An 18,836-nucleotide genomic window follows, 5' to 3' on the forward strand; every position below is an offset into this window, starting at 1 on the left:
TATAGGGTTTCCGAGGAGCAGCTGGTGAGCTTGAGCCACAGACTTTGCAGTTCAAACGGCTTTGCAGTCTGGCACATTAACCCACAGAGCCACACCAGGACTCCATGTGACCCTGTCGTATAAATCACTAGATGGATAGGTCAGTTTGAATTACAAGCTCAGCAATGCAAACTCACCAGCCTCTCCTTGGAAATCCTATATAGGATCACCATTAGTTGGAACCAACTCCACAGCACTTAACAACAAGAAAAACACATGGTAATTATGAGTCCTTGTGTGGTGCTGTAAGATAAACATTAGACTACAGAGTCTGTTTGAACCACAAAATCGGCGGGTGGTTCAAACTTACCAGCCATTCCTCAGAATCTCTATACAGGGTTGCTATGAGTAGGAACCAACTCGATGGCACTTAACAACATGATAAATAATTGTAAATGATTCCAAATTTTAAAGCAAGATTTAATAAAATTCTTAGGATGAATTCAAAGAAACAGAACAGAATGCATTGATAAGCTTTCCTGTAAACATCCTTTGCTTTCTATGTATGCATCTATGTATTATAGTATGTGTAACTATTGAATTATTTGGCTCTTTCCCAAAGTGACTGAAAGCTTTTATGAGGCATATTTTGTTTTCATTTTTTTCTTACTTATCTTACTTTTTCATTCTCTAGGATAGCCATTCCATAAATGTTTATGGGTGAAAAAAGTGTAGTTGAGGTTTGAAAACAAGTCAGCATAGTTTATAATTTTCATTCTATGGTGTTACAAAGGGATTGACTATGCAGTTTCCACTAATGAATGTTTAATCTTCCTTGACTGAACTATGATAGTAACGTCTTATGTTCTAGTCAGTTTCTTACTGTTATTTATGTTTGTTTACCATTGAAAATAGGAAGTGAAGGACCATCATTTCCTGTGAAAAAGAAATCAAATTCCATTAGTGTGGGAGAATTTCCCCAAGATCCTGCCTTACAGCGGTGCTCACCAAATTTGCAAAGGCATTCTAATTCATTGGTAAGTTAAATTGTGATTGTGTGTATATATTTTGCTGTCATTCTCTTGATAATCAAAATTTATATAACAAAGCTGGAAACTATTGGTACAGAAGCTCCCTGAAGTACAAAAACTTTATATACATAATTAGAAAGCAAATTAGGCCTAAATTATGTTAAATTCAAAATTGTAAACTTTCTTGCTCATAGAGTAAAAATTTGAGGTGGTTCAAACCTACCAGCTGCTTCTCAGAAACCCTATACAGGGTTGCTATGAGTCGAAATGGACTGGATGGCACTTAACAACAACAACAACATATATGCATAGCTAACTGCTGTTAAGTCAGTTTCGACTCATAGCTGGCCTGTGTAGGGTTTCTGAGGAACAGCTGGTGGCTTTGTATGACCAACCTTGTGGTTAGCAGTCCAGTGTTTATCCTACATCGCCACACTTTGTTGGTGGTGGTAACTGCCGTTGAGTCGATTCCGGACCATAGAGACCCTGTATAGGGTTTCCAAGGAGTAGCTGATGAGCTTGGACCGCCGACCTTGCAGTTCAAACGGCTTTGCATTCTGGTGCATTAACCCACATTGCCACACCAGGACTCCATATATTACATATGATCTCATATATTTATATATGAGTGTGGGGAAAAAAAAAGAGACTTTCTACTGTTGTGAATATTTACAACTTCAGAAACACTATACAGGGTCTCTATGAGTCAGAATCAACTCGCTGACAATTGTTTTATATTTAAAGTATAGGAGAAAGAATAGATGTTTATTTCTAAGGCTGTTTTCACACTAAAATGGATCATTTTATTATATCTTCATGATTGGACTCTTCATTGTGCCTGCTTATTTTGTATCATAATTATAAATAACATTTTCTTCATAACACTTCTTGGGTATGCCCATGTAGAATGTTCTCTTCTGCTTCAAAAAATCACAGTGACTTTATTTGAACATCATTATTCAACAGGGACCTATTTTTGATCAAGATGATTTACTGAGGAGAAGAAGAAAAATATTGTCTTCAGATGATTCGCTCAGTAAGTATTTGGAAATAATCATAAGTAAATAGATATTTTGGGAAGTGCTCTGTTAAGTTTTCTCTATTTATTCAATTTTTCTTAGTGCCAATTTTATTTTACATATTTTACATAACTTTCAAGTTTATTCACTTACTACTGCCCATAGAAAAATTAAATAGATTTGTAGATTTAAAATTTTACCTCTGTGAGTATTAGAATGGACATTTGTATCCTTTCCATAACTTTTCTTAAATGCAAATACCAATTCTACTCTGTATCCCCTTCTTTAAGTCTATTTTTTATTTTACTTATACAACAACATACTCCTTGATATATTAAATAGTTATGTTCTGTTTATGTCTGCCATTAGAATATAATCTGTAATAAGTTGGTTTTCAACTTAATTTCCTATTGGTACTAGTTGGTGCTAAGTAAACTTTTACCAGATAAATTTATTTGTTTTTCTTTCCATTGTTTCTTTGTTTTTGAAAAAAGGGTCATCAAAACTTCAACCCCATATGAAGCATTCAGACAGCAGTTCTTCCCTTGCTTCTGAGAGAGAATATATTACATCATTAGACCTCTCAGCAAATGAATTAAGAGATATTGATGCCCTGAGCCAGAAATGCTGTATAAGTGGTCATTTGGAGCATCTTGAAAAGCTGGAGCTACACCAGAATGCCCTCTCGAACTTTCCACAACAGCTGTGTGAAGTAATTTCATGTATCCTTACACTTCTCAAGATATTTGAAGAGCTTTTGCATTTATATCTAATTTATCATGGTTAAATCTTTAAAAAGAAGGTTCTGCTCTGGGTCAGTGGGAAGTAATTTTTTTCATTCTTGTAGTTTTCACAGAGATATCTTAGTCTGTGTGGTGTTCAGAACATTTTTTGAGGGAAAGCAATAGAAATGGATAAGAGTTCTGGGTGGAACAATCATTTAAACACTTAGATGTTAGCTGAAAGTTTGATTGTTTGAACTATCTAAATATGCTTTGGAAGAAAGGTCACAACCTTGAAAACCCTATAGAGCAGTTCTGCCCATGGAGGCTTTGTATGGCATAGTAGGATAAGAACTAGATTGCTAACTGCAAGCTAGGCAGTTCAAACCCACCAGACACTCCTTGGAAACCCTATGCAGGGTTGCTATGAGTGGGAACTAACCCCACAACACTTAAGAACAAAAGTAACAACACATTTGGGATCTTCATGAATCAGTCTGTAAACTCAACAGCAATTAGCAACAATGGATATGGAGAGCTGATTATAAAAATTATTTATAGGTTCTATATTGACTTATTTATAGGTTCTGATTGCTGATTGGGAGCATGGTAGCTCTGTAAGATAAGCACTAGACTGCTAACCACAAGGTTATTAGTTTGAACCCACCAACTATTCCCTGGCAGAAAGACTCCCTTGGAGAAAGATGAAGCTTTCTGCTCTCACAGAGATTTACAGCCTCAAAAACCCTAAAGATGGTCGCTGTAAGTTGGAACTGACTCAACAGCACATAACAACAGCATGTTGCTTATGCCTTTAATTATTTTCAGACAACTTGTTAAGTTTTTTCTAGAGTTTAACAAGTTAGGTAAACTACAATTAGACAGGCTTTGATAGAACTGTCTCTGGCTCAGCCACCAATTTTGTGACAATAAGACAATTAGACCAACTGCTCTAAGCCTTCCTTTCTTCATTGGCAAAGTACAGAAGCTCAACTGAATCATGCCTTAGGCATTTTTTCAGCCCTAAAATTATATGAAATTTCTTTGGGGCTCAGGTTTCCGTTTGGTTAAACACAGTATAAAATGATTAGCTGATAGGGTAGTCTTCTGAAAATTGACTTTTTCTATTATTTTGGTGCATTCTAGGTCAGAGTGGTATTTATAGACAAGAGGATACACTGACTAACTAAATTTAAACTATAATTATCTCAATAAAAATGTTGAAATTCTTAAACTGAAACTTTTTATTCAACTTATTTGAGAAAGGATAATGCCTATTCTTTGTTTTTTCTTAAATTTAGCTTTGTTGTAAGTACATTTTTTCTTTTTCTAATCTGTAGAAAAGCTTACTAATATTTGGAGACTTTAAAAACTAATGCTGCATGAATTCTAAGTATATTTAATGGTGTCTTTCACAAAAAGTTTAAATATCTAGAGAAAGAATAAAGAAGATGAGCCTGCTTCCCCTCTCCTCCTGGCTAAAATGCATCCTTTTCCATTCTTCCACCTCTTTTCCTGTCTAAATCCTTCATGTCACTCTCTTGCATTCTGATTATTCCTTTCTTTAATCCTTATAGACTAGGTTGGTTACCTATTTCTGGTTTGCATTTTCATAGAACCCAATGCTTTCCCTCTAACGATCATTTACTCATAAATTTGGGTTTAATATAGATTGTCTTCACTAGAAACACAAGAGAAAGAAAAACAAAACCTGTCTTGGAAGAAGTGCAGCCAGAATTCTCCTTAGAAGAGAGGCTAGTGAGACATTATCAGGTGGAACAAGAACTTAGAGAAAGACATCATATTTGGTCATCAAAGAACACCCTCAATGAGATGGATTTACAAAGTGGTTGTAAAAACAGACTCAAATGTAGCAAAAATTGTGAAGGTGATGTGGGACTGGGCAGTGTTGCACTGTATTGCACATAGGGTCATTATGAGTTGGAACTGCCACGGCATCTAAGAACCTAACAACAAACCCTAAACTGTGAATTTCTGGAGAACAGGGACTGTTTTCAGCTCGTTCACGCCTATCCCCTGTGCGTTCTTAAGCCTGCTATTCCAGGTGGCTTGAAAGGCATGAAAAAATTACAGTATCTTTCAATTCCATGTTCTTCACAAACCTTTGGATTATTCTCATATAGTAGAAAAGTAGATCTATTGTCATTGAATTAATTTCAGTTCATACTGGCCCTAAGGAAAGAGTAGAACTGTCCCAGAGGGTTTCCAAGGCCACATCGTTCTCTCATGGAGCGACTGGTAGATTTGAACCTCCAACCTTTAGTTGAGCAGTTGAGTGCCTTGACTACAATGTAACTAGAGATACTTTGATATATAGCTGTTGTTGTTGTTAAGTGCCGTCCAGTCGATTCCGACACATAGCGAACTTGTGTAGGGTTTCCGAGGAGCGGCTGATGACGTTGAATCACTCACCTTGCAGTTCAAATGAGTTTGTGGTCCAGTGCTAATCCTACAGCTACTAGGTAGTGGTGGTGGTTATGTGCCTGTGGAGTCAGTTCCGACTCATATCAACCCTGCATAGGGTTTCTTAACGGAAACAGAAAGCCTCATCCTTCTCCCACGGAACTTCTGGTAGTTTTGAACTGCTGACCTTGAGGTTAGTAGAGGTTAGTAGCCCGATTCATAACCATTATGCCATCGGAGCTATCTATCTATCTATCTATCTATCTATCTATCTATCCATCCATCCATCCATCCACCCACCCATTTATATCTCTTTATCTGTATCTGTATCTACATCTATGCATTTATGTATTTATATTTAGGTTAAGCTTTCAATAAATGAAAAGGTGAAAAAGAATATAGATTTAGCTAGCTCAGTGTAAAGAGAATTTGAAGAAAGCATGAATAGGTGATGTGTTAGGTCCATGTGTGGATCAGCTCTTTTGCTTAGAACCTTTCCTTAGGGTAATTTCAAAATATCACCACTAGGTGGAACTTCTGGTGTGTTTCTTGGAAACCGTATGTTGTGGCCAAGTGCCATTGAGGTGGCTCTAACTCATAGTGATCCTGGTTAGGGTTTCTGAGTGGTGGGTTTGAACTGCCACCTTGTGGTCCAGTGCTCATTCTAGAGCGCCACCCCAGGACTCTGGAAACTCTATACAGAGTAGCTATGAGTAAGAACCGACAGGATGGTGGAACTTTGCTGAACTGTCTCAGGTGCCACAATTGTCTCTTTTTACAAAGGTATTTCCAGATTAAACTTTGGGAATAAATAATTTAAAAATATGTTTTCCTGAGTAGCTCATGTTGTTGTTGTTAAGTGCTGTCGAGTCTGGTCCAGTTCATAATGACCCTGCAGAGGGTTTCCGAGGAGGGGCTGCTGGGTGTGAACTGCTGACCTTGCAGCTAATTGCCCAGGGCTAATCCTTTAGTGCCACTCCAAGACTCCTCATAAAATCTAAAATTAAATCAGGAATTTTGAAAGCATAAAGAAACAATTTGGGAGTTAAGTCATTCATAGATTAAAATTTTAGAATTCTTTGAGAGAATAAATACGTAAGGAGGAATAGTTATCATTGTTTTTGGTATTGTAACACTTAGACAAGAATCAACACTAATTTTTTTTTTTAATTGAGATGATATCTAAATGGAAGTTTTGCCATTGTTAATACAGGAATAATTTAAATATTATTGTTGTTAAGTGCTGTAGAGTAGGTTCTAACTCATAGCGATTCTGTATAGGGTTTTCCAGGAGTGGCTGATGAATTTGAACCACCGACCTTGTGATTAAAACCAACCTTGCAGTACAGTGCTTATCCTACAGCAAAAACAAAAAGTTTCATTAGAAAGTTTAGATGGAGAAAGTAATCAAATGAAACATACGTTATATACAATAGCTATATATGGTTGATGGTGGTTATATGCTGTGGATTCGTTTTCAATTCATAGCAATCCTGTATCGAGTTCCTGAGTCTGTAAATCTTGGCCAGAACAGAAAGCCTCATCTTTATCCTGCAGAGTGGCTGGTAGATTTGAACTGCTGACCTTTCGGTTAGCAGTTCAGCTCATAATCCACTGTGCTACATCTTATTTATATTAAAAAGTAAGAGTTTTAAAAACCTAAAAATTTAAAAAGTGTATTCTCAGGATATATTGTGTTGTACATTAATTAAATCACTAGTTCAGTCTATTAAGGATTACTCTGCTAAAATATTATACTCTTTGTAGGATTAATTTTTACACAAAAAAATACTGGATTAAACACTAAACCTTATTTTTCTGAACTTGTTTTGACAGGCTACCTTGTTGTTTTTCCTAGTTTTACCCATGGTAAAACAGAGAGGGTTGGGGTAGTCAGTATACTGAAGTTCTTTTGTGGATTGTTTCTGATTTTTAAAATATTCTCAAAGATTCTAATTATTTGAAGTGTAGAAACAAAAATATCAACTAAAATTTAAGTTTCTTGGATGATTTATTCTAGGATTTAAAAATATATCTTTTCAGACTCTGAAGTGCTTGACGCATTTGGACTTGCATAGTAATAAATTTACATCATTCCCTTCTTACTTGTTGAAAATGAATTGCATTACCAACCTTGATGTCTCTCGAAATGACATTGGACACTCAGTAGTTTTGGACTCTGCAGTGAAGTGTCCCACCCTAAAACAATTAAACCTGTCACATAATCAGTTGTCTTCTGTTCCTGAGAACCTCGCTGCTGTGGTAGAGAAAGTGGAACAGCTCATTTTAGAAGGGTAAGAAAGGGATTCATTAAGGACAAAAGGGTTTCATACATTTCAGTTTCATAAGGTTGATAAAATGTGCTGACATTATTTCTGTAGGAGGGAGCTTAAACAATAATTTGATAAAGACTAATCTGTTAATATTACAGTTTCTACCATTTGACTTATGTTTTCACCACTAATTAAAATGAGTAAATCTGCTTTTATGTTAATTTTAGGTAAATTGTTTTGACTGTTTCTTCAAAGCATAATGTACTTTGTTCTTCATTTTATCTCTTATGACTAGAAATAAAATCTCAGGAATATGTTCCCCCTTGAATCTAAAGGAACTGAAAATCTTAAATCTTAGTAAAAACAACATTTCATCCTTATCAGAGAACTTTCTTGAAACTTGTTCTAAAATGGAAAATTTCAGTGCCCGGATGAATTTTCTTGGTAAGTGTACTCTGTGTGTGTCTCCTTCTTACCAGGCTTTCTAACTATTATAAGATATATGCACAATCTATTATATGTATAGTAAATTGTATAGTATAAGTATATAGGATTATGTTACATGGGGATTTCAAAGTAGTGTTTCTGTTTGAATATAATGCTGCAGCTTCAAATAAAAAAGTTAGCAGATTGCTATTTTAGGCTACAATGGCAACTCCTTGGTCTGTAGATAGTCATCAGACTGCGTTTCCCATTCGTAGTGGTTGCAAATCAGGTTGCTAACCTCAGGGTCAGCAGTTCGAAACTACCAGCCTCGGAAACCCTGTACAGGGTCTCTGTGAGTCAGAACTGACTCCACGGCACATAACCACGTTTTAAACTGAAAATGCACATGACTGCCTGTGCTGAGGTTAACTATACTTATACTAGAACATACTGAAGTTTCTTTAGAAGTTGTTTGATTACAACTGTAATTTTTATTATTATAATTTTTTTCACTGAGCACTTGTTCTGTGTCAACATATTACATTAGTACACACAATGATCATCAGTTTTTGTTTTGTTTTTTTTTTTAAATCAGAGACTACACTAGGTTCTAGTATGTGAGCTATTACAGGGAATTATATTCCTAATTATATCCACTTGTAGTTCAACTGAAAATGTTAAAATTTCTAGTTTTGAACATTCTAATTTTTATAAAAATTAAACAGGAACTCTCCATATTGTATTTTCCTGAATGGCACTGGAGACCATATGCATTTTACCACTCATCTTATCCTAGTCTGTATTCAATACCTGCCTGTGTCAGACAAGCTGTGGTGCTGTTGGAAAAGCACTGGACTTCTAGCCACATAGTTGTCTTTTCAAACCCTCCAGCTGCTCCTTGGAAACCAACCCTGATAAGGGTTGCCATGAGTTGGAACTGACTCAATAGCACTTAAAAATAACAACAACGTAGCAGAATAAAATTTGATTATTCAAAAAAACTGTAATTTGTCATATTTGGAATCAATTGTTTTAAAACGTTATACTAATACTTATTAATTTAAAGTCCTGGTGTGGTAGGGTAAACATTCCACCACAAGGTCAGTTTGAATTCCACGGTAGGCAGTTCAAACTCAGCAGTGCTCTTCAGAAACCCTTTAAAGGTCCCTATGAGTCAGGACTGATTCAACAACCTTTAACTACAACAACAAAATGCTAATTTAAATAGTATTTTCCTCTTTCTCTCTCTTCCCTGCCTCTTTCCCTCCCAAATGTTGATCCATATTCTCACCAAATATTTTTACCTTGAGCCTGGAAGAACTTGTACTTAACAAACTTATTTTAAGGTAAGAAGTCAGACATTAAACAAATGATGAAACAGATCAATGCAAAAATATATTGTGCTTAGGGCTGTGAGGAAAAATTTCAGGCTACCACGAGGGTAATTTAAGGAATTCTAATCTGTACTGTGCAGTCAGTGATGCATCTCAGTCTCTGTGACATTTATGCTGGCTCTGGAAAGAAGAACATCTGATAGGACTGTTATCTCATTTCATTCTCACAACCATCGCATAGGGTAGGACAGATACTATAAGCTCTGCTTGACTGACTGAGAAAATGATGTGTGCGTATGTGACAAATTCATGCCATTCACTAGTTGTCTAAACTTGGATAGGACCTAAATTCAAAAATCTGTTTCCTTTCTGCTACGCTTCGTGGTTATACAAGTAGTCTCACATTTGCGAGGATGCTCTATGGGTATGCCATCTGAATGGGACCCCCTACCCATTTGAAATGACTCTCTGTGAAATGCAGTGTCAGTTCTTTCATGTTATGAATGCTTGTATGCTGCATATGGCTCTCAAGATTCTTTTTAGTTCTTAAGTTTCTTAAGAACTACTTAGTTTCTTTTGCTACAAAGGATTTTTTGATAATAGGTGAAGTTTAATATGTATCTTTCTGCTTCTTAAGCAAAAAGTTATTTTTAGTTGTCCTGGAACATTCTGACTCTTGAAGAATTTTCACATAAAGAATAATCCATGTTTCTAGTCTTAAAAGTGCTAGAAGTTATTTCTCAAGAATTTTAATAGGATCAGAGATTGCTAGATCTTGAAAGAATGTCAGTTCTTTTGGTCTAGTGGTTATTGTCGTTGTGAAGTGTTGTCGAGTCGATTCCGACCCATAGCGACCCAATAGGGTTTCCAAGGCACAGCTGATGAGCTTGAACCACGGACGTTGCAGTTCAAACGACTTTGCAGTCTGATGCATTAGCCCACAATGCCACACCAGGACTGTAGTCGTACTATATTATCAATGAGAAAACAGGCTGTATGATATCATTGCAATATCCCAAATTGAGTTTTAGAATTTTATTCTCAGGAATTATCACCTATTATATTTCCTTCATGAAAATATATAAACGTATTAAGGACTCTAGATATTTAGCTTTGCTCTATTCAATGTTTCCCAAACTCTTACAATCATATATGATCAAGAATACTTTTATTAAGTAACACTCATTATTACTCCATAGAATATTTGTTACAAGATTATATCCTAGAAAGTTTTATCCTTATATTATAAGGGTGAGTCAAAAATTATCCTAACTCCATTTTACTAAAACACCCCATCCATGTGCACAACTCATGATGTGGCAAATAATTTGCAAATCAGCCATGGTTCTGCCTATGAAATAATCCACGACAGACCCGAGTTTCAAAAAGTTTTTGTGAGGTGGATACCAAAACAACTCACAGAGAGCATAACAGAAGCATTTAGACATCTGCAAACAAAATTTGGACTGATACTTAAGGAAGGTAAAAGTTTCTTTTAAAAAATGGTTATTGGTGATGAGACATGGATTCATTACTACGAGACTGAGAGTAAACGGCAGAGTATAGAATGGAAACATCCTCAATCGCTGACCAAGAAAAGTTCAAAAGTCAACCATCAGCTGGAAAATTGATGCTTACAGTTTTCTGGGACTCTCAAGGGCCGGTATTGGAACACTATCAGGGAAGTTTCAACAATCAACAGTGCTCGTTTCAGTGATGTGATCACTGAAGAGCTATAGCTTGAATTTTGAATTAAACGCAGAAGACTGCTATCCATTGTCATATTGCATGACAATGCACATCTGCACACCTCTGCACACATTGTTGACACTCTGCAAAATCTTCATTTGGAGGTTTCAAAAACTATGTGGTGACCATGTCTTACTTCCCCCTGGCTTTATTAGGGACGAAGTAGAATCAAATTCAAATTCAGCCCCAGGCTGATGTCAATGAAATGGAGGTCAGACATGCTTCCACCCTACTGGCCTTTTTAACCTATTCTTATACCAACCATTCCTCTTACAGAACTTTCTGCTTCACATCTGGGTTTGATAATCTGTTGTAATGGCCACACAGTACTCAAAATAATCCTCACAATTATGGGGCTTATTAGGGCAGTGAACAGGCTACAATTCAGGATCAAAACAGATTTAGGACGCAGCAGTTCTTTAGTCAGGAAGGCCTCAACTCTTGTCTTCGGCCTCTTAGCCATGTGGTCATGTGGCCTCTGCCCCCTGCTCAGGCATGTGATGTTGTTGTTGTTGTTGTTAGGTGCCATCGAATTGGTACCGACTCATTGTGACCCTGTGTACAACAGAATGAAACACTGCCTGTCTTTATAGCCATGCTGTGAATGCCTGAAGGACACCTTGTGCACACCAGTCTCCTGGCTGTAGGCACTCAGCGTTACTCAGTCCTTAGGACTAGAGCTGGAAGCTGTTCTGTCTCTCCATGCCACCACCTTTGCTGTTTCTGCTGTTGTCTCTTGCCATCTCATGCTCCACTTCTGCTCTTCCTTTTTGATGGACTACGGATCTTCTGTCTATGTTTCTTAGATGGCTCCTTTCAAGCCTTAGCTGGAAAGCAAAACTAACCAATCCCAGCTTTAGAGTCCTGTATACCTCATTTGCATGGACCCACCCAGTCGCTTGGTGGGAATTGGGATGACTTCAGATATAAAAGCCATATCAAGTAAATTCAAGGCAGCACACAGGTGTTAAAGCATCCTCCCTATATTCCTGATCTTGCTCTGTTGGACTTTCACCTGTGTGATCTTCTGAAAGCAGCTGTTTGAAGACGAAGATTCACCTCTGATGAAGAAGTGAAGCTGTATTTGTGGATCACAGGTCAGCTTAGAACATATTTTAATATGGGAATATGAAAGCTTGTCAACAGATGGACAAGGTATATTGAAAAGCAAGGAGATTAGGTCCAAAAAATGATGTGTTTTTGTTTTCTAAAAGTTGATTAAAATAAATTCTACAGCCAGAGTGTAATTTTTGACTCACCCTCATATATTGCCTAGAGGACAATGACCTCTTCCGAATTATTTACATTTACAATGACTCTGTAAGGAGCTCTGGTAGCATAGTGGTTACAAATCAGGCTGTAAGCCGCAAGGTCATCAGTTCGAAACTACCAGCTGTTCCGCGGGAGAAAGATGAGGCTTTCTGCTCCCGTAAAGATTTACAGCCTCAGAAACCCTGTACAGGGTCGCTATGAGTTGGAACCGACTCCACGGCACACAACAACACCAACAACAACAACGACTCTGTGAGTCTATTTCAAAATAATGCCATACCAACAGTACAAAGGTTAGTCAAATATTTTTAAATGTTTTGCTTAATTTGAACTGATCTATAATAAGTGCCGCATAATGCCATAATCCATGATTAAAAATGAAGACTCTAAGAGTGCCTATTTTTGGAAGGATGAATTTATATTTAGACAGTCATTTAACTTTCAGATTAAATAATTCAGATAACAATGGTATAATGTTTTATTATTTAGTTGCAGTATTAAATTTTTTACCTTATTTTTTAATAGATTTTTTTTTATTTCCAATATGATAGTTGAAATTAAATTAAAGTGACACATCATTGATAGCTATTTTTGTTGTTGAATCTAATGGAAACCTAGTTAAAATTCTGTAAATGCTCATAATCTTATTTTTATTTCCTTTTAGATGCAATGCCTTTCTTGCCTTCTTCCATAACAAGCCTAAAATTATCTCAAAACAAATTTACATGTGTTCCAGAAGCAATTTTAAATCTACCACAGTAAGTTTTCTGTTTGAATTTGAAGAATTTATGAGTTGGATAGAATAGACTCTTCAGAAACATGGTTTTGGTTTAGGCATATAAATACAAATAGATTCATGTAATCTCAGTATACTGTTTTCAATAATATGAATGTTTGATTTTCACTAAACAGAGGACCCAGACCATATATGAGATTTAAGAAAAACTTTATATTAGTTTAGTATACCATAATGTAGAAACTCTTTAAGCTTACTTAGTCATTACATTATTACAATCAAATGACAGTGTACTGACTATCTATCTGTTTTACTTTTAAATTAAATTGTTCTGAGTTCGAAATATTGCCCATATATTATTAACTTTGAAATTTTACTTAAATAATGTTTGGTTGGAATTTTTGGTGAAGATATGAAAAAAACATGTAGTTCCAACCTTTTGTTAAGTTCATTGAAAATGTTAGCTCCTTGTTAACTATAAATTTAGACATTAATAAGAATTTGAGTATACTGTCAACTTCTATTTTAATTGTGTCATACATCACAATGTTAATTCTGAAGTATATGCACATAAATATGTAAATATATGCAAATCATGGCTAACTGGAATTTAGCAATGTAATTATCAAATAGACAAATAATAGTTAAATTTTAAATAGCCTTAAAATGTGTCAGAGACAGTTCTAACTGTTCTGTACTTTATTATCTCTTTGATGTTCTTGATAATCCTATAATATGGTTACTGTTCTCTCCTTTTTATGGGGACAATACTTCATTTAGAGAGATGAAATAAGTTGCCCATAGCACAGTTATGTGCTTGTATGTTTCTCACATACAGGCACGCACTTACAGAATACAGATGGTTCCATATTTTAAACTGAGTATATTCCCAAACTGTATTTGAAGATTGAATAATTATGAAAGTTGAATAGAATATACATGTTAAAAAGAAGGTCCAGAAAACAAAAAATATTACCCAACCCTTAATCACACCTTACGTATAAATACCACCTTAAGGAAAACTTTCCAGCATTTTCTATGTATTCTTTCTTTAATTTTTTTTTTTTTTAATTCACAAATGAGAACAAAGTTGGCCAGTCATATTAAGTTCTGACTGTGCCGCATGTGGCACTGTTTTTAGACAACTTGCTGATTAACTTTGTCTCAACTACGTTGTTTGTTACACACTATATTAGTCTCCTAGTTCTTCCACAACAAATTATAAAAATGATCTGGCCTCAAGAAATGTATTGTCTAATACATTATATATATGTATTGTTGTTAAGTACCATTGAGTCGGTTCTGACCCATAGCAACTCTGTACAGGGTTTCCGAGGGTGTAAATCTTTATGGGAGTAGAAAGCCTCATCTTTCTCCCGCGGAGCAGCTGGTAGTTTCGAACCACTGACCTTAAGGTTCGCAGCCCGATTCATAACCACTACGCTACCAGAGCTATATATATATGTAAATATATACAATATGTAATAAATATTGTTTGGTGGCTAAAAGTCTGAATTCAGTGTTCTCTCCTAAGTCTGGTGAAGATCCTGTTTGTCTCTTCCAACTTCTGGTAGCCCCAGGCATTCCTTGCTTTATAGTAGTATAACTGGAATGTTTGTCTCCTTCTTTACATGGCCACCTGATCTCTGTGACTCTTGTTTTCTCACAAGGATATCATTCTTAGAGCCACTAGGGCCCATCTTAAAGGTCTCATCTTAACTAAATAAGAACCCTATTTATAAATAAGGTCTCATTCACAGGTATGATGGTTAGAACTTTTAACTTATCTTTGGGGCCACAATCAAATCTATAACCGAACAGATATGCATGTCTTATCTCTAACAACATTACCCTCATTTTCTTGTTTTCAACATTGTAATAACTATGGAAAATCTAGCAACATTAAAAATATAAAAGCATTACTGTTTCTGTTCAGACCTGAACCTTTGTCTACTGGACAGTATCACTAAGTGAGCTTATAACTAATCCATTATGCTTCAAATATGGTGAACGAAAGTATATAGTTGTAAAATCCAGCAGCTCCTTCCATAGTCAAAACAAAACAAAAAAATTTCTGACTGTCTTTATTCTTCTTTCACATGTCCACTGATATGTGATTCATGTTTCTGTGCTATTTTGTGTAAACTTGGGGTAGCTATTCTAGTATAAAAGAAATCAGTTTGCATTGAGGGCCTACTGTATGTGAGGCATCGTGCTGAGACAAAGTGGTAAAAGGAATACTGAGACAAACTGGTAAGAAGAAATGCCCACAAACAATATTAATTAACTCTAGGACCAAGACTCTGAAGAATCCCCCTAGTAATGATCAAAAGTTACAGAGAAATAGGCTATACCTTGTAAATCTTGTATAAAAGGTAGGACTCTTAACTGTTTTTGCATTGTTAATTATTTCTCATGGGAGCCTTGGTTGTACAATGTTTAAAGCAATCAGCTGTTAATCTAGTTGTTGGCCTTTGGAATCCACTATATGTAGTAATCTGGTCTTGTAAAGATTACATCCTTGGAAACTCTTTGGGACAGTTCTATTCTGTCATACAGAGTCTCTGTGCCTAGGAATCTTCTTGGCGGCACCACACAACAGCAATTTCTCATGCACTTCAAACACTTGTAAAACAAGTTTTTCTGTCATTCTGAGATTGATATTTGTAAATGTCTGAAGTTAAAAAAAAAAAGAAGAAAAAAGGGACCTCAATTTTGTTTGTGATGGGCCTTATTTAAATGTTATTCCTAGTGAAGCATGCTTTTTTCCCTACCTCTTTTTCCTGTAAACCTGCTGTTCTTTTTAAGTGGCTTCCAGTACGTGCAATATGCATACAACCAATACCAAACCAAATGCACTGCTATCAAGATGATTACAACTCATAGTAACTTTACAAGACAGAGTAGAACTGCCTCTATGGTTTCCAAGGTTATAATCTTTGTGGAAGCAGACTGCAACATCTTTCTCCTGCAGAGCAGCTGATGGGTTTGAACCACTTACCTTTTGGTTAGCAGCTGAGCATTTTAGCCACTATGCCACCAGGTCTTCTACATACTTGCACACATATATGAAATAATGTTAGTTTTAAAGTTACATAACTGTGTTTCACTCTAGTGAAAATGACGTATGAGTGATGTTAATTCATGTAGTTTGAAAATTGATTTGGTTTTTCCTTTGACATTGTATTGTTTTAGCTTGCGGTCCTTAGATATGAACAGTAATAATATTCAGAATCTACCAGGTCCTGCACACTGGAAGTCTTTGAATTTAAGAGAACTCTTGTTTAGCTCTAATCAGATCAGCGTCTTGGACTTGAGTAAGAAGGCACATGCATGGTCCAGGCTAGAGAAACTACATCTTTCTCGTAATAAATTGAAAGAGGTAAGAGTTCATCTTCACTTGTTTAAAATTATTGCCTAATTTAAGGTTTGCTTTCTTAATTTACACTATCACAAATGATCATTTTCTTCCATTTTGAATAAGCTTGAATCCTACAAAGAAGTAAATGAGTATTTTTTTATAGTCTGTTTTTTTAGGAACTCTATAAATAAACATATTTTATTATGAATGTATATAATTCTTTAAGTGTGTCACTCTGTCTCTAAATCTCTGATCTAATAATAGATGCTCAGATGCTCTCTACATTGCCTTAGACATCACTGGGCCCTATGCATCCTGTGGTTTTAAGTGGGCATTCTTTCCTACGTTTCTTAAATTTCTGTACACTCCATCATGCTCCCCTCCACTCAAATGTCTTTGACAGGTTTAAGCAGTATAGAGCAAGCAACATAGGTTAGGCTGATTTGCATATTTCAATTGCCTCTATTAAGGAACTCTGGTAGTGTAGTGATTACGAGGTGGGCTGCTAATCTGAAGGTCAGCAGTTTGAAACTCCCATTCCACAAGAGAAAGATGAGGCTTTTTGCTCCTCACAAACCCTGTACAGAGCCACTATGAGTCAGAACTGACTCCATGGCACACCACCACCACCATTGCCTCTATTATAAGTCTGAAACTGACTATCCAATTATCTCCAAAAAACATTTTGTGTGTGTATGTGTGTCAAGTTTAAGCCTATAGTATATAGAAAATCAAGACAAAGTAAGTGTCCAAAACTATGAGGTTAGGAATGACTAGGAATATTTATTGGTACCTGATTTTTTTTTTTCAGAAAATTAGAGTCTTCTATTATAAAAGTAACATATATTTGCTAAAAAAAAAACCCTCAAATTAAGATGCCATTAAAAGTGTGTTTAGTTGTATTTGAAGGATATTAGATTGTATATAAGTTCATAGTGTCTAGATCTTTATAACTTTGCTTAAGAACACAGTGTGAGGGAACAGAATGAAGATACCAGTGAAAGGCCTTGGATAACTATAAGAACTTTTTATGCTGTGAGATGAAATCTGTTTCCAAGGGAGTCTGGGTTTCTAAAGGTTGTAAGTAACATAATTTATTTTGTTTAAGTTATTTGTTCCGATATATTTTGTTTTTAAACACTTATAACTGAAAACTTGGAGAAGGTTTTGGAAAGTATTAGAACTGTTGAAAAGTTGCCCAAGTTGCTGATAGAATCTTAGGAGCCTGTGTTGTCTCTATTAGCATCTTGTTTCTTGGCAGCATACATTTCTTCCTTCCTACCAACAGGTTTTGCCCTTTTTTATTTCATTAAGATTCCTCCTGAGATTGGCTGTCTTGAAAATCTGACATCCTTTGATGTTAGTTACAACTTGGAACTGAGGTCCTTCCCCAATGAAATGGGGAAACTAAGCAAAATATGGGATCTTCCTTTGGATGAACTGCATCTTAATTTTGATTTTAAACATATAGGAGGTAAAGCCAAAGACATCATAAGGTTAGATCATTTTACTTCCACTTGTTTTTATTGCATTTGTTTCACATTTCCTCAGTATTAATTTTAGAAATATGTAATTATAATTTAGACAAAATGTATAGCACTGTTTAGTATTAACATCCTATGTATTGATAGCTTTGCATTAAACAAATAGATTTATATGATGCCACTGCAGATATTTTCCATTTCCTCCTACCCACCCTCATTGTTAAGTGCCATGGAGTTGGTTCCTACTCATAGTGACTCTATATAGGATTGCTGAGGAATGGCTTGTGGGTTGCACCACTGACTTCTCAATGAACAGTCCAGTGCTTGTCCTACAGTGCCACACTAGGACTTGAGTTGAGAGAATGAATTAGCCTCCGAATCATGCTTTTCAGTAGAAAAGGAAATAAGTATACTTACAGTTGGGTATCTTGTTATTAATTAAATAATCTGAAGAAATGTATCCGAGTATAACTTCTCACATATTTAACATGCATTTACATCTGAAAGCACTAGAGTTACTTGAGTGATATCAAATTACTTACTTGTTGAGTAACTTGATGTTCTCTATTAGTAAACTTCATTTTTAACATTTTTAAAGCTGTCAAGTTTCCCAAATAGCACTGTTTTTGGCCTTAACACATGAAAGACTTCAAATTTTATTGACATCAAACTTTATTACACTCTTTGTTCTATTTCAAGCACATAGTATTATTGTTATCTATGCATATAATCATCTGTTCTCTTTTCCATTAAATTGCTGTGGTTCTGTGGGTTGATGCACTGGATCTCAAGGTCATTTGGAACCACAGGCCGGCGGTTCAAACTCACCAGCCACTCCTTGGAAAACCCTATATGGGGCTGCTGTCAGTTGGAACCCACTGGACAGTATTTAACAAAAACATATTTATCTTAGGAGCCCTGGTGTGACACTGTGGGTTAATGAGCTGGAATGCAAGGTCAGTTAAACTGCAAGGTTGGCAGTTTAAGCTTACCAGCCACTCTTTGGGAACTCTATACAGGGTTGCT

General features: G+C 35.8%; 1 protein-coding gene across 1 annotated transcript in view; it reads left to right on the forward strand.

The window, feature by feature from the left end:
• Positions 1-18,836, forward strand: part of LRRK2 (leucine-rich repeat kinase 2) — a 254,242-nt gene that overhangs the window by 92,980 nt on the left and 142,426 nt on the right. The window contains 8 exon segments of the mRNA XM_006865300.1: positions 895-1,016; positions 1,977-2,046; positions 2,524-2,741; positions 7,219-7,469; positions 7,744-7,892; positions 12,894-12,987; positions 16,161-16,347; positions 17,641-17,822. Coding sequence (XP_006865362.1) covers positions 895-1,016; positions 1,977-2,046; positions 2,524-2,741; positions 7,219-7,469; positions 7,744-7,892; positions 12,894-12,987; positions 16,161-16,347; positions 17,641-17,822 — 1,273 coding nt within the window.

Source organism: Chrysochloris asiatica, unplaced genomic scaffold (assembly GCF_000296735.1).
Source record: "Chrysochloris asiatica unplaced genomic scaffold, ChrAsi1.0 scaffold00077, whole genome shotgun sequence".
In the NCBI taxonomy this organism is placed as follows: Eukaryota; Metazoa; Chordata; class Mammalia; order Afrosoricida; family Chrysochloridae; genus Chrysochloris; species Chrysochloris asiatica.